We start from the raw sequence: 25,991 nt of genomic DNA on the forward strand, positions 1-25,991 counted from the left end.
TAGACATGTAATATCATATATAGTATATGTGCCATATTATTATATTTATATTATAATATGGGGTACATGAGCTGTCAGACCTAGATGACACTAAAAGCATATCACTATGATTTTAAAATCATAAAGATATGCTTTTAAGACTTTTTAAACATACAAATAGGGATCTTTTCTGATTCTGCATTATGCTCACCACATAGAATCATAAACTATAAAATCTCCCGGGAACTTTCAAGCTGCATCCTGCACAGCCCTAGGGGGGAAGGAGCAGGCAGGGGAGTAGACGGGGGGACTCGGAGCCTGTGCCATCACCCAGTCCACTCCACCTGTGCATTTATGGGGGACCTCAACATATAAAACTCTTAGGTTCAAAGGGGTAGCTCTCCTGCTAATGCACTAATTATAGAAAAATAAGAACCAGTGTAGCATTAAAATGAACATTTCCATGTTTCAAAGAGTTCAGGACACTTGTATCTTAATCCTTCAGCAATCTGTGAGCTCAATGATACATGTAAACATGTCCAAAAATGCTTTCATGTATTCTAGGCAAAGAGAAAAAGGACCAGTAATGTCTGAATAGGTTTCGAGACAGATGAGGGCAAAGAGTAGCAGAAGGAAAAGTTATTCAATAGAAAGCTGGTGATGCTCACACCCTTTCTAAGGTAACCATCCGGATTATGGCCCTGCTCTGGGGCTGTCAGAGTGGCCATGGATGTCACAAGTCACCATCTTTCCAGCTGTTAGGACCCAGCAGCCACTAAGCTCCGCCCAGCCTACAATCTATCCCGTGGCCAAAGATTCTCTCTGAGCAACCTGAGGTGAGTAAGTAACGAAGGAGGGGGTGTGGAGGCTGCAAGGGTCTGGAAACAGAGCCACGAGGCAGAATCCAGGCCACGGAGGGGCGCTGTAGGCACAGCTCTGGGAAAGCAGAAAACCTGGTAGAGAATAGTAGAGGAAAACAAAAGCAGGAAAGAATGAAAGAGAACAAAGCAGATGCAGACTTCCCACGGGACAGACATGCAGACAGCAGGACAAAGTGACTGTCCCCTAGCCGTGCCTCAGTTCCCAATCGCTTTCTTACTTCAACACACGAGTATCCTTAGTTATTTACAGCAAAATGAAACAAAACCCATTTTAAGAAACTCGGAGTGAGTCTGTCTCTCTTCCCCACAATGGGTACTTAATTAGAATTAATATTAATAATCTAAACCCAAGTCAATGAAAAATTTACACAAACATTACATGCTCTTAAAAAGCTACACCGGCCATGAGATTTTTCAAATGTGCTGAATACCCCATAAATTAAGCCACTCACCACACAGCCGATTTACTAACTTATTCAGTTGTCCAGATTAAGTCTCTCTAACAGCAGGTATTAATCACTCGAATGCAAACTTTAAACATTTTTTAAAAACACTTGGGTACATATCACATGAAAAATTTCTTTTCACTGAGTTCTTAACAAACCATGTTGCCCGAGAGCTTAATGTTACTTATGAAGGCCAGTATGAAAGAAGAGACTAGAAGCACTTGTACCTCAGCTAAGGAAAAATAAATTTTTTTTTTAATCCTCACCCGAGGACATTTTGCGATATTTTGTTCAGATAGAGAGAGAAAGAGAGAGAGAGAAACATCAACGTGAAAGTGACACATCGAGTGGCTGCCACCCACACGACCCAACCAGGGCCGGGGACAAACTGCAACCGAGGTACATGCCCTTAGAGGGAACTGAACCCGGGTCTCTCCGGACCGCAGGCTGACGCTTTAACCGCTGAGCCAAACCAGCCAGGGTAGGAAGAATAATTTTTAAGAAGTTGTTATACAAGCAGAATTTAAAGATATACAAGCAACCTCACTGTCAAGTGCATTAATAATCTCGTCTGATTTGATACTCTATACTTTGATTTGGTCTGCAAGGTTTTGTTCTTTGAAAATAATTAAATTAGTTGTTAGAATTTAAAAGTCAAAAGATAACACACATAAAATCTGAAATTTCTGCTTCTCTCGATACATCAGAAAATTGGCATGTACAGGTCTAAATTATTTTCTCAAATCAACAGGGTTGCAGCCAAGGAGCAGTTAGTTACTCCAATTAGGGCATTCGAGTTTCTCCCAGTTCTCTCCTGTTCCCTGCCAATCCTTGTGAGTGCTTTAGTTTGTCATTTCTGCTGTGGAGACAGGAGATTTAAAAAAATCTCACCTGGGCATCAACATATCATCAAATGATTAACCTATAAACATCAATATCTCTTAGACAAGTTAATAACTAGATGATATGAAATACTCCAGAATGTCTAGTCCCAGTCCTGTTCTGGATTTAATGACAGTCAAATGCGGCTCTCGACAGGCAACGCTGACTCTTTTCCTATGTCCTCTCTCCTTACCTTTTCTGTCCGGCTTGAGGTTCCTGTCCACGGGGGGTGGTTCACAGTCTGCAACAGGAACGGGCCTTCTGGGAGGGGTCTTTGGGCTGGACCTGAAGCCCATATGAGCAGGAGGCGGCACTTGCATTCCAAATGAAGAGAAATCAAATGTCCCTGGGGTCATGGGCACATAATTTGCTTCCTGAATTGGTTCCGTGAAACTGCTGGAATGCTGCCTGGGCGGGGAGTTGGGGTTCATCGGCACGTAGTTCTCATCCAGCTCTTCACTTGACACACTTCCCACTGTCAACACATTTTTGATTTTCTAAAACACACATACACTTCTTTTAATAAACAAAAACAGGAAAACATAATTGTAAGTCACACCTATTCATACAGATCTGAAGGGGGCGTTTATTTCATGATCTCATTTAGTCTCAGGGAACTCAGTGTGAAGGTTTTTGACAATGAAATATACAATCGAGCATGCCAAGGTCAATTATACTTACAAAGTGGTTATGGAAGCCTTCAAGGGAACTAGATCTGTCACTTGGAAATGTCCGTGGAATATCATAGCAGTCTTGAGAAGTAGCATCTAAAATAAAGAACAAATTATAAACATGTCTTCCCACATTTGCCAGTTCTCAGGGTAATCAGAACGACCCAGTCTTTCCCTCTCTCTTTAACACACACACATGCAGGTACGTATGTACACAGATTTTAAAAAGGATGCTCGTAGAACAGTATTTTGAATTGACATGTTAAACCACTAGAAAATGGAAACACTCAGTCACATGCTCATCAGTACCAGTATTTGATTATGACAGTGAGTGACGGTCTAAGTCTGGGATGAGGCAGGTTGTCTAAGAATGGAGAAAGATATACCTCTATTTTCTTATATTGTGTACCACCCTGGGCTATCTTCTATCTCACTAACTTATACCCAGGTTATACAAACACTTCCAGGCGGCAGTTAGAAGTTGGAATTGAATGCTAAGGAAGCAGTGACGTAAGTACTATTCATGATGCATTAAATCTTTATCTTTGTTAAAACAGCTGGATAGCTCTACCAGAAAACACAACTATGTCAGCACATAGTTTTCAGGGTATGAGCATTTTACACTTTGGCTTTCTACTTTTAGGACATTAAGAATCTCAGGGTAGCGCAGCCAATGTGGCTTAGTGGTTGAGCATCGACCCATACACCAAGAGGTCGCTGGTTTGGTTTCTGGTCAGGGCACATGCCCAGGTTGTGGGCCTGATCCCCAGTGGGGGTGGGGGGCATGCAGGAGGCGGCCAATCGATGTTCTCTCTCACTGATGTTTCTATCTCTCTCTCCCTCTCATTTCCTCTCTCTAAAATCAATAAAGAAAAAAAAATTAAAGCCTTATTCAGATCCACAAAACATACAATTCATTTATTAAAAAAAAAAAAGAAAAGAATCTCAGGGTATAACCCAGACTAAACTTTTCTCCTCGCAAGGCCTGTAACTTTTGGCAGGCTCTCGGAGACGGTTAGGAAGAAGCAAGGTGACGAAGAATAGAGAGAAGACTCAGAGCTTTAAAAATAAAATAACACCGAACAAAAATCAGAGTGGCTTGACTGGAATGGATTATTACCTGTTAGACACAACATAAACGCTGCTTATTTAGAAAAGGAGGAAATGGAGCCCAAGAGACCCGACACACAGAAGTGGCCATAATGGCACAAATACAGGAAAGGCTATGAGTCGCAGATGCTGTGTGGCTGGCCCATTTCCTGCTCCTCTGCCCCGGAGTCTGTCCCCCAGGGATATAGAGAATTGGGGAGAGAGGGAGGCACACTTCCTGAGGCAGGAAGGAATGTCTAAGGCATACTTCTTCGGGGATGAAACACCCCAACTCTTTCTCCCTCCCGGCAGGACACCCACCCAGGCACAGGTCCCATGCACACCCCTTCTTGGGAATCTATAGAGACTCTGATACCTTTGCGACACGCGTGGGTACCTGCAGGACTGAGGCTGCCCAGGACTATCACTTGCCATCCTACATTGCTTATAAGAACGAGCATTCAGAAACAGGTTTCCTACATGACCTCTCATCAGAAGCCGACGGGGCTGACCTTTCCGCAGCTTGTTCAGGTCCACGGTGGAGATGGTGTTGCTGCGGGACGGCGGCAGGCCCGCGGTGGGAACGCTGTAACTGCCGTCGGGGGCCGCGCCGCCCGTGTCCACGGGAGAGCGGTCGTGCGCCGGGTGCGGTTTCGGCGGCCGGGGTGGAGGGATATCTGGAATAGTGTCCAGCTTTGCCGTCTGGCCCAGGCTTCCGTCTGGAAATGTTCGTGGAATCTGGTAGGTGTTACCGGGCGTGGGGGGAATGTCGTAACTCATGGACACGTGCCGCAGCTGGGCCTCCAGGCTGGACGTGCCCGAGGGCGTGTTGAAGACGTAGAGCTCCCCGTCGGCCTCGCTGGACGGGGACGCCCTGGGCAGCACGTCGTGGGAGTAGCTGCGGGGCAGGTGGTACAGGCTGGCGTCCCGCGCCGGGGCGTCGTAGGCCGTCGGCTGCTGGAAGAAGCCGTTCACTCCGTGTCTGCTCTGGGAGGAAGCAGGGGTTTTGTGAGCAGGGACGTTATCGTTGCAGTCCGTTTCGGAGGAGGTGGACTTGGCAGAGTCAGCGTGTGTTCTAAACAAAAATGGTTAATGGCAGAAAGTAAAACACAGTGAAGACACGGGGCTGCCTCTGAATAAATACACCGCTTAGCAATCAAAACCCCTGGCTCTGTCCACGCGACTTTTTTTTTTTGGTGTGATCCGTGAGATTGAAAGCACGAATGCTGCTCATTTTCCTGATTATAAACCGGACAACACCACCACCACCACCACCACAAAACCACCAACAGCATTCTCCCTGATTCGTCTTGGACCTGCCCACACCCCCACCTCCACCTACTAAGTCCACACATTAAAACCACAACCCCTGATGTACAGGAATTAGAAAGGGGTAAAACTCTGAGAAAGGCAAGTGATTAAGGCACAGACACAAGGGAAGGCATTTCTTCTGCACAGCATGCAAAAACGAGGTGCTGAGACAATGTATCGAGGTGATCCACTGCTCCTTGGCCTACCCGTGGCAGGTCTGTTGCTCTGAACAACTAAAAGTCTAATGATTACCTGGTATTGAGTAAAGTCAGTGTGATCTACATGAGGGCAACTTAAAAGGTTTGGTATACCTTCCTCTCTACTCAATTTTTTTTTTTTTTTTTCATTTTTTTGTACAGACAGAGTGGGAGGGAGAGAGAGGAAGAGACAGAGAGGGAAACATCGATGTGAAAGGGACACATCGAGTGGCTGCCACCCACACGACCAACCAGGGCCGGGGACAAACTGCAACAGAGGTACGTGCCCTTAGCGGGAACCGAACCCGGGTCTCTCCGGACCGCAGGCGGACACTCCAACCGCTGAGCCAAACCGGCCAGGGCTCTACTCAATTTTTTGAAACAAGCATTTAGCCAATACTGTAAAGTGGATCAAAATAGAAGCCACAGAGTGAGTCAATTCCAGATGATAATTAACCTCGAGGAATCTCATTAGAGTATTTCATGCTTTGGGTACATTTTCAGTCTCTGCATTTTGTAGTATCACAGAATTTGGGTATCAGGCAAAACAAAGCTACCAATACCAGCACGCTCGCACTTATGTGACGTGGAACAGGATCCCTTCACTACCCATGCGTGCTGTCCGAAGGAACTTACACGTACTGTACTAATTTTAAAAATGAACTTGTGATCATTTTTTAAGGGCTAATCTTCCCTGATTTCCTAGCAATGTCTGGCTCTGCGTACTCCATTTCTTCACTGGAACTCTCCTCTGCTACGATTAAAAACCTGTGCCATGGTATCCTGATTTTCCTTGTCCCTCTCTCATCACTGCCTTGTCACTGACTAGCTCCTTCTTCCTGTATCTCTCCACCTGGAATGGCCAACAGAATTCAGTCTTCTCATTCTTGGCCACACACACCATTCAAAAGGCCTCCTGTCTCACACGGTCACCTTCCACTGAATGCTGACAACTCCCATCTTCTCACAAAATTCCGAGTCCCATGTTTTCCAAATGCTCAAATATATTTCTACTTGGTTATGCCGGTATTACCTTGCTCATGTGTATCAAACCCAACCCAACCTCCTTCTCCAGCTGAATGCCCTTTCCAGCTTGCCACTGAGATGTCCTTATTCAGGTTCTCTAGTCAACTCTGATCCCTTCTCTTTGCTCTCCACCATCACTCGGAGTCTCTTCCTAACCAAGCGTCTGTCCCCTGCCCTATTCCCACTGTCACCACCCCAAGTTCAGATCTGTGTCTCTGCTAAGTTCTCTGCAAGGAACCCTCCTGAGTGCACTTCTTCCCTCTGGTCTCCCTCTCTTCCAGTCTGTGCATGCGATCCTACTGGTAAGATCAACCTCCTCAAAACATGGTTTCCATTCACGCACACACCCAGAGAACACCCCGTCCAGGGTCTCTACAGGGGTGGGGACTCCAAAAAGCCCACAATCTACTCCCCTTTCATTGAGGCTGACGCACAGACTGGCTCCACCTTGTATGTCCTATTTTATGTCCTCCTGTTCCCAAACCCCTGAGTCGAAGCAGGCTCTCCTCCTATTACCTGCAACCTATCACTCGTTCTCACCTCTCCTTTCCCTCAGGCATTTTTATGCAGATTACTAATGACTGTCTCCCTTTCTCTCACCAACCAGGTAGAGTTCAAATCCGGCTCCTCCCAGGGTAGAGCTTTCACTCATATTTACACCTGTTCTAAAATGTGCACTGTCACCGAATTCAAAGGTGTGAGTTAAAAGATGCTGGAAGTACAATGAGCAATAAACATCCTCCCTCTGACTAGCTTACAGTTTGGTGGAGCGTGAATAAAACAGCGTCTATTTCCAATTCTGTGATAAAACAGAGATATGAAAGGTACAACCGGGATGCTATGAAAACCCAGAGCGGCACTGAATCCAGCCTGGGAGTTTGGGGAAACGTTTCCTACACAGGTCCGAGCCCAGGCTCGCAGGCTGAACACGAGTTTGCAAGGCAGTGCTCTTGTCTTGCTTCTATGTATAAACTCTTAAAATGCATACGTGTTTTGACTTCTCCACACAGTTTACTTGTAAACTGTGAGGGTGACTGTATCTGAGGGGGGCTGAAACTTACATAATTAGTCTGTACCTTCAGAGCATCTGGCAAAAACAGTGGGCACATCATAAATATTTGTTAACTGTCACTTTTGCAAAAAGTAAATGCAAAATATATCTGCATGTAATTTCTACCACAACAGGAAAGTTGTGATAACACTGAGGTCAATGAAAGACATTATATAAAAAGAAGAAAATGTACAGGAAATTGTCACTTAGCTGTTGGCTTTTAAATAGTTGATACTGAAAAATAACTGTCACTCTCCGAAAAATGAAATCTTAGTTAGTAGGATGGGTAACAAAGTTGCGAGTGTGTAATTTTAAATACTCACAGCAAACAAGCAAAATCAAGTTAGAATTTGATATTATTAACTCATGTTGATTTATAAAAAAAAATTTTTTTTTGCTCTTACAGGTAAAATCCCATTACAACAAATATATAGAAATGACTCATTGGAGTGTTTGTTTCCATTATCTTGGGGGAATAGGTCACAGAAACTAATTTGTGAATCTTAACAAATTCTATATAAAATTTTTTAAATAGTGTTTTGTATATTCCTGGTCCAGTAACAGTAACTTTCTACATGAAAAAAAATATTTTTGGTTATAAAAAATAATGCTTAATGTCTAATAACCCTGTTGAAAAATTTTTCACATCTGCTATGCAATCACCCCCACCTTTATACTACAACTTAAGAGAATAAATATACCCAATGTCATTAGTTGTCACAGCTGTTAGCAGAGACAGGCCTCCTGATCATTACTTTTCAGCTCCAACACTTACCATTACCTCAAGCCTTTCGATTACTCAATACCAGATGGAAGTATCTGACAGCTTAGAAGAAGAGAGGGGTCGGGTCTTGGGGCAGGGATGGAGATGACAGGAAAACCAGGATTTGGGAGTCTTTCTGATACCTCTGATCAAGTACTGAAATCCATTACTTCTTTCTACTTAAAAATTTACAAAGTCAAGGCTTGGGTAAAGCTCCGCTTCGTTGCGAGGTGTGAAAATTCACATTTCCTAGCTCTTAGCAATATATCTGATTTCACCCAGTTTCACCAAAGCTCAATTCATATTTTCCATAGATTCTGCTATATTGGGATTTTACCTGTATGATTAATTTCTCACACAGATCCAAAGCTACCACAACACACTCACTGCAATGGAATCGTTTTGCTTTCAAAATCTTCTAGTAGTAGGTATTCCTCTCCTTCTTCAGAAACAAAAGATGACCCTTGGCTGGTTTACAATCACATAAGAAATGGAGCAAGATCACCATTTATAAATCAGTGAAATCTGTTAAGCAAGTAACACTGTGAGTCTGTAACAAAGACTATGAAACGGAAGACAGGTTTCCAAAAGAGGTTTTGGGGAGCGTTCCCTGCCAAAGATGCTAGAGAATGTGTTTCTTCAATAAAATCTTGTGGACATATCAGACATCATTAGTGGAGGAATATAAACATAAAATATGTCTATATAGATGGTTTCTTTTAAACCTTCAATGCAGGGTTTAAAAAGTTTATCGGTAAGATTCGTAAAGGTGAACACACACACACGCACACACGCACGCATATGTGGTTTACCTGGTGGGTTCGGGCTTCTTGCTTTGACAGTTGATGAGCAAGAGGTAGTCTTGAGGATCCTCCTGGATGGCAAGGGTTTCCAGATGTGGGGGAAGGTTAATTAGCTGATACGGAGGCGGCTGGGCAGCAGAGGATGCATCCACCTGGGCGGCCGGGGGTGTAATGACAGCTGCAGGTAAATCCACCGGTGCTTGTAAGGAGCCGCCGGATGGCTTCACAGGATCTGCGACACCCAAGTAGAACTATCACTATCCCATTTTAAGAACTGTTTAAGCAAAGCCACTTGAACGTTTAGAGATAAACTGTTTAAACATGTGGGAACAGCCTAAACCACGATTTTGTCAGTTAAAACAAATACGACCTAAAAGGCAACATTTATACAGAAAATAATGGTTCGTGTCGAAGGGATCTGAAGAGTAGGGACCATTCTTCCAGAGGCTCTAAAAGAGCCAGGGTTCACCTTGCCTTGAACAATCTTTAGTTTTGAGGCTCCTGGAAAAGAAGATGTTCTACAATCTTAACACAAAAGGCAGATTCCCCCCATGTAAAGTGTTTCCTAAGCAGAGCCACCCATCCAAGGGGCCCTAGTTATTATGTGGCACCTGCAGGTCCACGGTGCTGTGAGTAGCAGGGCCAGCTCTTGCCCCTCTTCATTCTGCTGCCCATCCTTCCTACTTCTCAGCAGACGAGGGAGAGAGAACTAGTTCTACCTGTGGGATTCCCGCTCAGGGAAAGACCTTTGCTTCAAGGCCTCACCTCTTCCCTCAGCTCGCCTCAGCTGCTGTTATTGGATTTCTGCTGGATTTTCTTGCAAAAGGGGTCAGCAAGTAGATAAGCAATTTATTAAGCACTTAACTATGTTCTGAGGAGACACATGAACATAGCTCAATTGTGTAGAATGAAGTAATTTAAAAATGAGTTGAAAAGCTAAAAATAAAATCCCACTGTAATCACTGACACAACCACGTACATTTTTAAGGGCCCAGAATAAAAATTCTGTTAGTCGGATTGGAAATGAATGGCTATAAATCCAGAAAAACGTAAATGCTCTTATATGAATAAACACATTTTATTGTCTGTGTTAGGAAATATAACTCTATAATATATTCATATTCTATTCATAACCTATTCATTACATCAATATGCTCTACCAAGTGAATCAAATGCAGGTCATTTGGCCTGTTAATTTACCAGGGAGTAGTTACATGTCAGCTCTGTTTTCTCTAAACACTACAGAGTAAGTCCACATGCTTTTCTGATCAGGTCTTAATGCATTCCATTTAATATTCTTATAGGTACCACAGCAAATTTACATAGCTTATTTATTTATTTTAGAGAGAGAAGAAGGGAGAAAGAAGAGAGAGAGAAACATCGATTTGTTGTTCTACTTATTTATTCATTCACCGGTTGATTGTTGTATGTGTCCTGACTAAGGATTGAACCTGTAGCCTTGGCATATCAGGATGACACTCTAACCAACTGAGCTAACCAGCCAGGGTCACGCAGCTCATTTTATAATGTCTTCCCAGACATAAAAACTCATATCCTAATTGTAAAGCTTCAATAGCACGTAATATGGCTAAATATAACAATTTATCTTTTATTGTGTGTCCCAAAAACAAACAAAAAGGATCAGAACACCTATGCTTCACTGAGCCTTACATGTGGCAGATGCTCAAAAATGTCTCATTCACCCAGCAGAAACGCACTTAGCACTTTCTCTGACAGGTTGAAAGAGTAAAGCAAGGGGTACCCCCAAATCTACAAGACCCATTCCCCGCATGTACTGTTTGAAATTTGCCCTTCAAGGAAAAATGCTAATGAAGTTTGAAAACTTCTCCCAGTTTCAGAATTTGGGCTGAGTAAACAGAAGTGGAGTTAATGTCTAACATTGTATCTTTGTTGTGCTGAATGCAAGGTCCAGTCTTCATATAAGCTCATCTAACAAAATCTAACCTTTTACACCAGAGCTAATTAATTAATCCCTCTTATTTACCAAAGGTGAGAAGAGAAAATGGTAAGAATAGATAAATGAATTTTTGGACATTTATACAACATAATGCTATTATTTCAGAGGGGACTCATAAATACCTCATCATGTCTAACAGATGTTGATTATAAAGAGTGTATATAACAAACCCAAAGAAATGTTTTGCTGTTTTGACTCAGTTGCAAATACACAGAGATTTATTTAAGGGGGTTTAAAATGCAAGAGATTGATAATCAGTGACTCAGAGTAAATCCTTATGATTTGTTAAATTGAAGAGAACTATGAAAAATATTTACCTTTAAAGAGGAGCTTAAGAAAGATATATACAACATTGAAGAGGAAAACGAAAAGGCAGAGAGATTATATCCTACAGGCTGCATTCCCGAGCATATTTTATACACTTCTCCTTTCCTCTAATGAAGAGGTGTGGTAAAATCCGGTTCAATTTCTAGTTCTGACCAAAACAAAATGAAAGAAAAAAAAGAAAGAAAAAACCCACTGGAAATACATCACCATACAGAATAGAATGAATTCTAGTTTTCAACTGTTAACTCCTAGAATAACTTTTCACGTGGTGGTTTTTATAGATACACTTTTCCTTTAATATGTTTTCTAAACTTGATGGCTATACACTAAATGAACTAAGTGAGGGACTCATCATAAGGTGGGGGGGGGGGGGGGAGGGGATCACCCAGCCAGGCAGTCATGTTTGTCTGACCTTGTTTTATGAACACAATGGGACCATCTCATTTTCAATCTTCCATTTCTCCCCTTGTGAATGATGACAAGTGTTTACCCTCTTTATAGCTGCAAGATTCAGTTTTCTGAAAAAAGGACTAGGATTCAAAGACCTCTTTTTAAAAAAACAGAACAAAAAACATCTATTCACAGTATGGGAAAACTTACATCTGCAGTTAATCCTTGAACAACATGGGTTTCACCGCGAGGACCCACTTACATGGGGTTCAATCAACGTACAGTCAACACTCTGTGTCCCCTGATTCCACATCTTTGGATACAGCCAACCGTGGATTGAAAACACTATTTTCAGTCTGCGGGAGGGAATCTGTGGATGTGGAGGGCCGACTGTATGCGTTGTTCTATACCATTTTATATGAGGGACTTTTACATAATGTCCTTGAACCAATCCCTGAAGATACCAAGGAACAACTGAGTTTTGGGAGGAATTTTCAACTGTACAGGGACTGGTGTCCCTAAGCCTCTGTATTGTTCAAGGATCAACTGGACTTCTAAGGGGCAGGACCTAAAGAGAAACTTCCATTATGTTCACTGGCAAGCTCGTGAAAGAAAAGACCTTCAAACAGCTGTACAAAGCCACTTGACGTACAGAGGTCTTCAAAAGAGAAGGGACGCCACTCCACCACTCTGGCTCAGAAAATGCACTCTTTTCAAAGTCCTAGTCTTTCGGATTATTTCATCATATCTGACCATATACTCAGCTCTACATATTTTAATGCAAGCATTGCATTGTCTTAATAGCCTCTAAATAAAATTCTCTAGATCATATTCTCTAAATAAAATTTCTGGCCAAAGTTAGTCAACTGATCTGAAAGAGAAACTTCTGTTCCATCTTATGAAAACATGTGATTTGCCCCCATTTGACTCTACAAGTAGCTGAGTGGACCATGTTGACTGTTTCTTGCCTCACATCAGTTTCTAACTTACTTCTCTTTCCAAGTAATGCTGGGATCAAGTTTCTGAGAACCAAACATCAGTTTAGGGTTTGCTTATGTGTGTAAATTTCCTGTCTCTTAATTCACAAGGCAAGAAGAGTATAATTAGCATCCATTAAAGGGCTAATGAGTTGTTGAAGCAAACTCCTAACTGAATTTTACCTAGAAAACTAATAAACACTGCTAAGGAAAGCCTTAACCAGATTTCGGTGGAGAGAAGTATATTCTTACGTGAGGGAGAATCGCAAATAATAAATTGTCCACCACAGTTTTATCCTAGTTGGAATCCTAATGCCGCCACAGAATATGAATCACCCAGATAATGTCGCTAAACATTCAAATGTGTATCTTTTTCTAACCAAATGGCACAAGAGCTTAAGCCCAGGGAAGCAATTCTACTCTTCCTTATGGGCAAGGCAGAATACTTCAGGTTGATGTCATAGGTTCTCTGATTTGGTAACTACGAACACACTGTATTTCCGTATGTGGTGACAAGAAGCTGTGGTCCTGCTCTTGTCCTGTCAGGAGACCAGAGGTCCTTTTCTCTGAAGATGGGTGACATTTGCTGATAGAATGTGCTTTTGGTTTCCGTTGTAAAAATGTTACCTTTATGCTCACAATCAAAGGTAAACAGGTCAAGGTTACTCAGTTTCTGTTATTACTGACTTGTCTGTTGAATTGTTTTTTTTCTGTAAAGAGAAGCATTTTCAATAGGTCTGTGTCTAATTAACTTAGCAAATAAGAGTCCACAAAGAGTATGCATTATCATTAATGCTAAAATAATCGCACTTCTGAACACACCATTTTTTAATGGAAGAACATTTTACAAAGGTAAGTCTCACAAATGGATACACACAAGAAATGAGCAGTAGTTGCAATTTCCAGAGAAGCAACCTGCAGTTTCTTCCATTTATTTAATCAAATATTGAAGACCTCTAATCACAGTCCCATCTATTTAATGTGTTTCAAGTAGAAAAATCTTTATCTTGTTTGTCATCACTATCTCCTTCACAGACTGTGGAAACATTCTTGGAGACTTTGAAAATAAACTGTTAGGGAGTGGTGACAAATGGCTAATTCTTTTTTTTTTTTTTTTTTATCCTCACCCGAGGATATTTTTCCATTTTTTGTTCAGGTAGAATGGGAGGGAGAGAGAGAAACATCGATGTGAAGGGACACATCAAGTGGCTGCCACCTGCACAACCGACTAGGGCTGGGGACAAACTGCAACCGAGGTACGCGCCCTTAGCGGGAACCGAACCCGGGTCTCTCTGTACCGCAGGTCGACGCTCTAACTGCTGAACCAAACCGGCCAGGGCTCAAATGGCTAATTCTTATCACAGAGGTGTCACGATATCAGAATAACTTGTAGGATATTTTAGAAATCTAGGTGCCTGGGTCCTACCTCAGGAGACTCAATGAATCAAGATCTCAGGGGCAGTAGCTTGAAAATGTATACAATAAAACAAAATATACTCGCTGGTTGACTTGGTCCCCAGGAAAATGCAAATTAAAACCACTATGAGAGACCACTGCACATTCCCTAGAATGGCTAAAATTAATGACTGACAACACCAAGTGCTGTTGAGAATGCAGCGTAACTGAAAGTCTCATACACTGCTGGTAGAAAAGCAACTGATACAGTAATTTTGGAAAACTCAGTCTACTAAATCTTTTAACGCCAAATGTATACATACATCCTATGATGTAGCAATTCCACACATGGGTATATACCCCAAAACACTAAGTGTTCACATCCATCAGAAGACACGTATAAGAATGTTCACAACAGCTTTACTTGTATTAACTAAAAACGAGAAACAACCCAAATGTCCATCAACATACGAACTGATCCATAGTTGGTTATAGAGTCACACAATGGAATGATACATAGGATGAAGAAGAACTGCTACATGATACAGGGATGAATCCCACAGGCTCACTATTGAGAAAAACAAGGCATAACTTCATATTTAGATGAAGTTCAAGTATAGGCAAAACTAATCTCTGGTTATAAAAGCAAAATAATGGTTATATTTGGGCTTTTGGGGGGGGGATTACAGGAAAGAAACTTGAGAAAAACTTTTGGGGAACTAAAAATTTCCATTTCTTTAAAAAAAAATTTTTTTTCTTTATTGATTTTTAGAGAGAGAGGAAGGGAGAGGAAGAGAGAGATAGAAACACTGATTACTGGGAATTGAACTGGTGACCTCTTGGTGCATGGGTCAACACTCAACCACTGAGCCACACCGGCTGGGCTAAAATTTCCATTTCTTGATCTGAGTAACAATTACACAAATTTCTATTTCTATGTATAGATATAGATGGATACATAAAACTATATTGAACTGTACACTTAAGTTCTATGACCTTCACAGTAGTAAGTGATACCCAAATAAAAAAGTGAATGCAAATAAATTTAAAAGTTCCCTAATTAAGAAGCACCCTTTAACAGGAGAGGGATCATGTGTATATTCTTACATGTTAGTTTAACCTACTTTTATGTATTTTTTTTTTGTATTAGGTTCAGGTGCACAGCACAGTGGTCAAACAATCATACACTCCACTAACCTACTTTCCCAAAGGGAAGAAAATCAAACAGAGAATCACATTTTTTTTTTTTTAAAGCCACTATTATCTGTGTATTTTGAGAAAAGCAGCTCAACTGCTAGGAGGCAACTTTATAGTGGTGCAAATCAGACCAGGAGCCTTTGCACGGGGACAGCAGCATACAACCCTTAGGCTGTGCTTCCCGGTACTCGTTCAGCATGTTTACCAGCTTTCAAGTCGGTGTAAAAACAAAAATAAACCTGCCCATTTCCAAGAAAAACATAAGAAATTAGTTTCTACCCTCAAATCTGCTAAATAAAAGCATTCGCTGGAACCACACACAGTTCAACCAGCTAGAATTTAAAAACAGACTCAGCATGCCAGCATTCTGAGTATTCAATAATAGCAGTGGTCACCTGGGGCAGCGGAAATAACATGGTAACGATATTTTGAGAGGTTCCTGGAATCAAAACACAGGTCAGAGTTTTCCCCTTTCCTTTTGTTTTCAGGAGAAAATTAGTTATTCTCCTAGGGACTGGGGATAGTTATTTTCTCAGACTGTAATATCACAGCAGAGTCTATTACTTCCCACGTCTAGCCTGAAACTAGTATAATGAAATATCATTTCGTGTGATCAGTTTTAAGCCAAGAGTGGGAACATCTTCAGCTCTCTGAAATGGGAAGCACTCAGGGCTCAGGGGACAGATTTAGGTAAAAACAAAAACATCTATTTAGTGACTGGAGAGGGGATCTATTTGGAAGCAAAAGGTAAAGCAGGTCGTCAAGACATTTTGATATTTACCCTGTCACATTAAACTATATGAATGTGATCACAAAGGATAATAGCAGTTGTCGGAGGTTTAGAAGTTGATACAAATCTATAAATGTGCAGATTTTTTATTTTTTTTAATCCTCAGCCAAGGACATTTTTGCATTTATCTTCAGATAGAGCGGGAGGGAGAAAGGGGGAAGAGAGAGAGAGAAAAATTGATGTGAGAGAGACACATCAACTGGTTGTTACCCACGCGACCCCAACCGGGGCTGGGGACAAACTGCAACCGAGGTGCGCGCCCTTAGCGGGAACTGAACCCGGGTCTCTCTGATCCGCGGGCCGATGCTCTAACCCCTGAGCCAAACGGGCCAGGGCTAAATGTGTAGATTTTTTTAAAAAGGCACCTAGAAAAGTCAGCTACTCCAAATGAATAAGGCAATACAGTCGTTGATTTTAAAACCTTTTTGCAACCATGCAACAAAACCCACAATTACAGAATGAAATAAAATACTTCTGTGGTTCCTTGGTACTGCACAATGAAGGACTGTTCCTCTTTTACTGATTTCTTCTAAGAAACTCAAGTCTTCAACATACTATCGAGTCAGACATTTCTCACTGGCTATTTGGGAAGTGGCCAGGATAAACTTGTAAAATATCTAAATTGTAGAATTTAAAAAAATAAATGCAGTTGCATTTAGATATAACTCATGAACTAAATTTATTAATTTTTTTTTTAATCCTCACCCGAGGACATTTTTCCATTTTTTGTTCAGGTAGAGTGGGAGGGAGAGAGAGAAACAGAGAGAGAGAGAGAAACATCAACGTGAAAGGGACACATCGAGTGGCTGCCACCCGCACAACCAACCAGGGCCGGGGACAAACTGCAACCAAAGTACGTGCCCTTAGTGGGAACCGAACCTGGGTCTCTCGGGACCGCAGGCCAACGCTCTAACCACTGATCCAAACTGGCCAGGGCGTGAACTAAATTTAGAAAGCACTGCAAACTGAAGTCCACAGGAGCTCATTTTAATGAACAGATAAAAATGATTTGTGATTAGCATAGATGTTCTTGGTAACTCAGATTCCATATATCAAATTTGATTCATCATACTATTTTCTTTCAACCTCTTCTTTTATGGATATTGTGAGGACAGAAAGTTCACAAATGGAGTTTCACTTCTAATCTGTTTTATAACGATTTGTGAGTTTCGCCACTGAAGAGGTCAGTGTAGCTTTCAAGTTTAGGAACATCCCCCTGTCCCTATACTGGTAAATTTTGGTTGTTTGTTTGATGTTCATCTTCACCCGAAGATATTTTCCCATTGATTTTTAGACAGAGTGGAAGGGAGAGAGAGAGATGTGAGGGAAGCACATCAATCAGTCGCCTCCGGATGGACCCTGACCGGGGCCAGCAATGGAACTGGCAACCCAGGTACGTGCCAGTGACCAGGAATCAAACCTGCAACCCATCAGTTCTTGGGCCGATGCTCTAACCACTGAGAAAACCCAGCCAGGGCTATACTGGTAAGTTTATAAAGTAAAAACAGACAAAGACATTGTGATGAGTTCTGACTACAAACATCAAAGAAAATGTTCGGCTAAGTACAAAAATAAAGCTCTCAAGTACATTCTCGGTTATAGTCGCAGAGCCATTTAAAACTACCTACACTTTCCTCACCCTCTTAAGACTAAATCAGCTGCTATCTGTGCTTTCTTTTTTCTTTAGCAGAGTCCTTACAACAAGTATATCATTTCTAGATTTGCCTGTCTCTCTTTCTACAAGCTCCACAGGGCAAGAACTACATCAAGACAGAACCACAGCAGCATACTTTAATATTATGTACTGAAACTTTATATAACAATATATATTACATACATTAAATATATATTAAGTGTACTTTTATATGTGTATGTGACACACACACACACACACACACACACACCTTGCACTCATCAACTGTAATAAATTATTTTGGGTACGAACCCTCTCCCACTTGATGCTCAGTTTCCTGTGTGTAACGTGGGCCATCTGTCTCCCTAACTAGTCACCCAGTCGACACTGGTTGAGTAAATACCCAAAGCCTCGTAGAGTGCTGGCAAACTCAAATAATTCGGTAAATTATTGGATCAACTTTCTGAAGCAGACAATACTGTTTTTCTTTCCAGAGCCATCAGGCTGTTCATCAAGCTCCCAGATGATAAGCGTCTTTCTAAGGTGGACAGATGGGCCAGACTCCATGCCTTGAAACTTGCGAAGTTCATCTGGGACACTTGAGCATCAGAAATTCTTATTTGGGGGGTTCTCAACTCTATTCACCCCATAATGGGATTCCAAAAATCAGACGCTCACATTTCTTAATTGAAAAAAGCTCCTCTAAGAGGGCATCTCATTTCTTTTGTTAAACATATTTAGGAGAATTATAAAGAAAATAAAGAGAGATGGGAGAACACCTACTTGGTCTTTCAGATTAGTGGGATCTATACAGGCAACCAATGGGGACAGAAGTGTGCCTTTATGTCCCCCAAATTCTAAATTGAAACGGCAGCAGGTCCAAGAACATCAACAAAATGATTACAAAAACGACTTAAATTATTTTAACTGAAAAACCCATCACATAACAAAACTAAGGTGGTTGTTGAGTAACCATTAAATTAAAAGCGATCTCATTTGTGACTTGAACTTGAAAATCCTCCAATGCATTCCAATATAGATCATCTATGCAAACAAGAAGGGAAAGGAGTTTAACTGGAGTTGGAAATAATACCCCTCACCTACTTAAAATGAGAACACATTTAGTAATTTCACAAGAACAACTGAAGCCTTCATTCCCCACGTGAAACACTGTCCCGAGGCTTACTCGCTAGAGCCCTGGTGGAGAGCCCCCGTTCATTCGCCGCCTCCTGTCCACACTGGATGCCTCCTTCCCTTCCCCCGCGCTGCTCCCGTGGGCATGCTGTCCTCACCAAGGGGCTCCCCCACCCCACTGGGCCAATGCCAGCCCTGCAAGGCCCTTCTCCTGGCCGGAGAGGAAACAGCATGCTGACCTGAACTAATTAGAGATGATTACTGTGTCACTTCAATTCCAAACTTGACGTTAATTATTAATACAGTTTTCCACCCCTCGAGGAATCTCCAGCACTCCTAAAAATAGATGTTTGGAAAGGCGCACTTGTGAAGGTGAGGACAACCGTGAAGACAATAAGGTCAAAGACGTTACTCCTGATTCCCGGCTCCGCGAGCCTACCTTGGTAGTGGAGTCCCTTACAGTCCCTGAGAGTTTGCTGAACAAGCACCGGGGAATTCATGGCCAGGAGCTACAGAGCACCTGGAAGGAATTCCACTTGCAAAATTCTTGTGGAGGCTTCTTCTTGGCCAGGCAGCCCAAACCTCAGATCCTCAAGCAACTCTCACCTTGAGCTCTGGAGTCAAGGAGAATTCTGTTCCTCCTCTTGGGCCTTCCTCTCTCTGGCCCCGAGGCTCAGAGGGTTCTGCACCCCGCCTTCCCTTATGTAGAAATATTGCTTCCTTCAGAAGTCCACAATTTGTCTTCCTCTGAGCTTTCTTCCCTCCCTCGTATCCAAACCTGAACCCTCCTCTCACCTCTGTGTTCAGTAAACTCATTGGTCTGTTACTTTTTCATCAAGTTTTGTGACTGGTTTTCACTTGCTTTTCACAGGTATTGATTGACAGCTGCCATGGCAACACAGGTTGAAAACTGACTCAAGAATTAAGTTGAGCCACACGAAAATTCTGCTTTTAATAGGCCAAAAAGAGTCCAATATCATCAGTGTTATAAGGTTCAACTTAGTATTTATACAGGAACTGAAGAAAGGTTCTGAAATAGTGTGTCTTCTTGTCACCTTTTTCTCCAGGACATTTTTATATAGACACTGCCCCACAATGGCTCAATTTCTCTTTCTACAACCTACAAAAAGTTTCTGCCTAAACTGATTAAAGGATTTAGCTGCTTTTTCCAAATGTTACAATTGTAAAATATCACTAATATTATCTTGTGTAAATGAAGTAACACAGACTTTTATAACAGTTCTAACCATGCAGTAATAAAGGAGACAGGTTGAATAACAAAATCTTGAACTCACCTTCTTCTGTAGGATTAAACCCACAGATGTCACAAATACAACGGACCCACTTATTCATCTCTTCCTCACTGTCTGCTACCAGGTAGAAAATTCGGTCAATGGTGTTGATATCAAAAATGTAGCTGTTTTCAAACTCCTTTTTGTTAAATGTCAATCCAGCATCGACTTGCTGACACAGATTTAAATCAATAATACGGATTGGCTTCTTGGCGTGATCATTTTTGTAATATTCCAAGACATCTGGATCTCCAGTTAAACGGCCACTGCGCAACACAAACCATCTCCTCTTCCATGCCTAAAAACAAAACAAAATACCCATGTCGTATTAATTTGAGAAAATATTCAAGAAGATGCATATTTATCGAATCAATTTTATAGAGGCATTATCTAGAGAAAGTCAATGTTTTCTTTATTTCCACAGAATGATCTACTGCTCCTGCAGAGTTTACTGATGCCCAAAATAATTTAATAATGTGTGTATATATGCATGCTTATTATTTTCTATTAGATCTTCTAGAAGAAGATATTGATAATATCTTCTAATAGGTAATATCTTCTATTAGAAGACACTGCCTGATATTAAAAGATATTACACCAATATGTAATATCAAGTCAACAAAACAAGGAAGATTTAGTTTTCTAAGAAAGCAGTGGTTTCAACAAATGATACTAGAAAAACTGGATATCCACATGCAAAGTAATGAAGTTAGAGTCTTGTCTTACATCGTACAAAAATTAACTCAAAGTGAATCAAAGACTTAAATGTAAGAGCTGAAACTATAAAACTCTTAGATGAAAACACAGGGAAAAGCTTCATGACATTAATTTGGCAATGATTTCTTGGCTATGACACCAAGAGTGCAGGAAACAAGAAAAAATAATTCAACTGAACTACTTCAAAATGTGTAACTTTGATACATTGAAGGACCTGATCAACAGAGTAAAAAGGCAACTCAGAGAAGGACAGAACCCATTTGTAAATCATACATCTGATAAGAGATTAATGTCTAGAATACATAAAGAACTCCTATAATTCCCTAACAACGAAAATAAACCACCCAATTAAAAAATGGGCCAAGGGTTTGAATAGACTCTCCAAAGAAGATATACAGTTGGCCAATAAGCCCATGAAAAGATGTTCAATATCACTATCATTAGAGAAACGCAAATCAAAACCACAAAGAGATACCACTTCATACGTATTAGAATGATTATTATTGAAAAAGCAGAAAATAAATGTTTTGTGCTGCTGGCAGAAACGTCCAACCGCCTAACTGCTGTAAAAACAGCATGGCAGTTCCTCAGAACACTCCAGTTGTGGGCACGTATCCAAACGAATTGCAATCAAAGTCTCCAACAGGTATTTGAACACCTAGATTCATGGCAGCATTCCTCACAACAGTCAAACAGTAGAAGCAACCCAAGTGTCTACTGAGAAATGATGACATAAACACAATGCAGTTTATATATACATATACGTATGAATATTATTCAGCCTTAAAAGGGAACAAAAATTCTGACACACACTATAACAACATGGATGAACCTTGAGATGTCATGCTAAGTGAAATAACCCAGTCACAAAAGGACAAAGATTGTATGACTCCACTTCTGTGAGGTACCTATAGTAGTCAAATGCATAAAGACAGAAAGCCAGGGGTTGGGGGAGAGGGTATGAGGGGTTAGTGTTCAATGGGTAGAGTTTCAGGTGGGGAAGAGGAGAAAGTTCTGGATGGTGGTGACTGCTGCACAGCAATGTGAAGGTCCTTAATGCCACCAAACTGCACACTTTAAAATGGTAAATTTTGTTTGGATGGTATGGCTCAGTGGTTGAGCATCGACCCATGCACCAAGAGGTCGCCAGTTCGATCCCCGGTCAGGGCACATGCACAGGTTGTGGACCCGATCCCCAGTGGGGGGCATGCAGGAGGTGGCCAATCGATGTTCTTTCTCATCGATGTTTCTATCTCTCTCTCCCTCTTACTTCCTCTTTCTCTCTAAAATCAATAAAGGAAAAATAAATTAATTAAATAAAATGATAAATTTTTTTTAATCCTCATCCAAGGACATTTTTCCATTTTTTGTTCAGATAGAGTGGGAGGGGGGGGGGGAGAGAGAGAGAAACATCAACGTGAAAGGGACACATTGAGTGGTTGCCACCCACACAACCCAACCAGGGCAGGGGACAAACTGCAACCGAGGTACGTGCCCTTAGTGGGAACCGAACCCGGGTCTCTCTGGACTGCAGGCCAACGCTCTAACCACTGAGCCAAACCAACCAGGGCTAAAATGATAAATTTTGTTATGTATATCTTATGTTATTTTTTTTTAAATAGCAATGCTTTTTGATGCCTTAATATCATGACATAAAGAATATACACAAAGGTGATTCTTCAAAACACTCCTTCATATTCAAGCTATAGTGCCCCCTCCACCCCCGCACGGGGTAAGGAGTAGGGAGGGGAAAAATGGGTGCAGAAGCTTTCCTGGTTTCCCATCTGGAAAGCAAGCAAAGAAATGGACTGTGTCTTCCTTTGGCCAGACTGCTGTTCAGACTACACAGAGAAGAGATGTATTCTTTTTTTTCTATTTAAGCCTCATCTGAGGATATATATATACATATATATATATATATATGTGTGTGTGTATATATATGTGTGTGTGTATATATATATATATGTGTATATATATATATATGTATATATATATATATATTTGAGAGAGAAAGGAAGGGAGACAGAGAGAGAGAGAGAGAAACTTCGATCAGTTGCCTCCCGTACGCACTCTGACCAGGGATTGAACCCAAAACCTAGGCATGTGCCCCAACTGAGAATCGAACCTGCAACCTTTTGGTGTACGGGAGGACTGAGCCACCTGGCCAGGACAAGAGCTGTATTCTTGAGTATGGGATACAACTTTATTTTTCAGTCTTTTTCTTTCTCTTCCCAGCAAATACATATTGGCAAGCTGGACCTCTAATTCTGAGATTAATTCTATGCCTAAAGAAGCCTAAAATTCTTTTACTGTTTATTACCCTCCCTAAAATCTGCGTTGATCAAATAATAAAAGCGGAAGCAAATGGCTGAAACAGTCGGCTTGAACAGTCTTCAAACCTAACATCTCTGCCCAGAAACAAAATGAAGCCTTACTCCTCCCTGAAGGCCTTCCTGGCGGGCAGTCACACTGCAAAGGGGCCTATTTGAACAAGTCTCAGCCACCTAAGAGACATTCTCTACTCCAGACTAAACATGCGAAGTACGATCACCCAAGAGGACACTCCAGGAAGTGGAAAGACCGAGAAACAGGACAATTTATGAATCCCAATGAAATAAGATATCCTTAATGGCCACTGTACATTTCTGTTCATTTGGAGATCATGATGGAGCACAGGTCCCAACACTTCAATCCTTTGTTTCTGGAAAAGAATAAACTGTCTCTTCTAGTAATAACTTGGGGTAATGACAGCCTTACACTAATGGTATTTTCAGAAATTTTATTCACAGCAGTAAATAAGTTTAGTGCTCTAAATACAGTATAGACAAAGAATGCTCATGATATTGGTACCATAACATAGCCCAATTTCCCCAAAACATTATTTCTATTTCTTCCTTAACATATATCAGTCTATTTTTATTTTATTTTATTGTTTCTTTATTGATGCATTAGAGAGACAGAGGAAGAAAGAGGGAGAGAGGGATGGAAACATTGATGAGAGAGAACATCGAGTGGCTGCCTCCTGCATGCCCCCCACTGGGGATCAGGCCCACAACCTGGGCATGTGCCCTGACTGGGAATCGAACAGGTGACCTCTCAGTGCATGGGCTGATGCTCAACCGGCCAGGCTATCAGTCTATTTTTAAAAATCTGCTTCCAGCCCTGGCTGGTTTGGCTCAGCGGTTGGAGCGTCCGCCTGCAGTCTGGAGAGACTCGGGTTCGGTTCCCGCTATGGGCGCGTACCTCGGTTGCAGTTTGTCCCTGGCCCTGGTTGGTCGTGCGGGTGGCAGCCACTCTATGTGTCCCTTTCACATCGATGTTTCCCTCTCTCTCTCTTCCTCTCTCTCCCTCCCACTCTATCTGTACAAAAAATGGAAAAAAGTCCTCGGGTGAGGATGAAAAAAAAAAAAATCTGCTTCCACCTGGCCAGTGTGGCTCAGTGGATTGAGCATCGTCCCATGGACTGAGAGGTCCTGGTTTATTCCCAGTCAGGCACATGCCCGGGTTGCAGTTTGATTACCAGTAAGGGGTGGGCAGGAGGCAGCCAACTGATGTTTCTATCTCTCTCTCCCTTCCTTTCTCTCTTAAAAAGAAAAATTAAAATCTGCTACCAAAAACAATACTACTATGACATGACAGAGTCTCTATATTTTTTATGTTTTACAAAATTTGGCATATGTAACACAAAAGGCATCAACTAAAAATTGCTTCATTTTATCCTGAAAAATACAGGTGAGAGAAAAAAGAGGATTAACTGAAATCCACCTATACTTCTCCAACAGATGTTTGGACTTAGCCTCCATCTTCCCCAAATTTCACAAGTTCTGACATGGATCAATTTTGATGTGCTGTTTGCTGGTAGAGATGCTAGGGAGCTATGGCAACGGTTGGAGGCAGAGACACAAAAAAGGGAAAAGTAAAGGGTCTGAGGGGTCCATAAACCAGCTCATTTAGTCTTTAATAACTTGGACAACTGTGCCAATAACTGAATCAACTTGGGTGGTAACTTTAAGTTTAGCATTATAATAGATTCTTTAAATTGTATCCAGTCAAGAAAAGTTAGATGTATTAAGAAGTACCAATGAATGGTACTTAGATGTATCAATGAATTTACCAGTCAATAAGTTATTGATTATACTGTAAATACTGTGCCAGGTACAAGTGGAAAGAGATACCAGTAGGTAATTAACGATTCCTATTCTCGAGGAGTCTACTAATTATGAAGAGCATACTTTACCATACACGAAAATATTTGAGAATATAGCAACCCTGGAAAAATATCTGTAGAACTACTGCTAAATGGACAGGCCTTCCTTCGTGGAAAAACTTATGTAATCCTTTAGCAAGAAGATTAGTAGAGAAATCACAAATGTCTAAAAATATTATGTAGTTCTTTAATATTATTAAGATTTTCAATTAATTTCTCAGTCTGACTGCAGCTCCAAAGTAAATGACTGGTCCAGAAGAAGAAGGCCATGAAGGTGGAGTTCTACAGATGCTTTAGATAATATTCAAAAGTCATAAACTGCTAAATTCATAAATTTAACACTGGCTTCTGGTTTATAAAAATCTATTCAGTTAATACATAAGACTTCTATTTACTTCGAAATAAAAAACTATCATCTCTTAGTAAAAGTATGTCTTTATGGGGATCAGGCCCACAAGCAGTATATCAAGCAGTCAGCTTGGAAAAGTAACAGAGAAATAAACAGAGAAGATCATATAGTATTACGTCATTTATCCAGGGCCGTCAAGGAATCCCATCATTTTCGTAAATGATTTCTCCAGATAGTGAAGTTCTATCTTTAAACACAGAAACGACTCTTTAAAACTTTAACGTCTCACATGGAAATCTTTCTAGAATGCCTGACTACATAATTCATTGCCTATAACCCATCTATTCCCCATGACTCCCACTAGGCGTTACAGGCATCAGTTTCCGTAGCGGCACTTTGCGAAGCCCTCGGAGCGGGACCACATGGAGGGGATATTTGCCCCTTTGCTACACGATGCCGAACTGCTGTGCTCAAGAGCTCCTCTCCAGTCGCGGTCAGAGGTCACT

General features: G+C 41.4%; 1 protein-coding gene across 4 annotated transcripts in view; it reads right to left on the reverse strand.

The window, feature by feature from the left end:
- The window catches only part of GAB1 (GRB2 associated binding protein 1), a 123,852-nt gene that overhangs the window by 18,262 nt on the left and 79,599 nt on the right, over positions 1-25,991 (reverse strand). For 2 of the 4 annotated variants that reach the window (XM_036240976.1, XM_036240974.1), the window contains exons 2-7: positions 20,216-20,510; positions 9,109-9,331; positions 8,684-8,764; positions 4,461-5,023; positions 2,870-2,955; positions 2,382-2,685 (exon numbers count right to left, since the gene is read on the reverse strand). In XM_036240976.1, coding sequence (XP_036096869.1) covers positions 2,382-2,685; positions 2,870-2,955; positions 4,461-5,023; positions 8,684-8,764; positions 9,109-9,331; positions 20,216-20,510 — 1,552 coding nt within the window. The remainder of the gene's footprint in view (positions 1-2,381; positions 2,686-2,869; positions 2,956-4,460; positions 5,024-8,683; positions 8,765-9,108; positions 9,332-20,215; positions 20,511-25,991) is intronic. The other 2 variants (XM_036240977.1, XM_036240975.1) reach the window with 1 other exon arrangement.

This window comes from Molossus molossus, unplaced genomic scaffold (genome assembly GCF_014108415.1).
Source record: "Molossus molossus isolate mMolMol1 unplaced genomic scaffold, mMolMol1.p scaffold_m16_p_4, whole genome shotgun sequence".
Taxonomy (NCBI): Eukaryota; Metazoa; Chordata; class Mammalia; order Chiroptera; family Molossidae; genus Molossus; species Molossus molossus.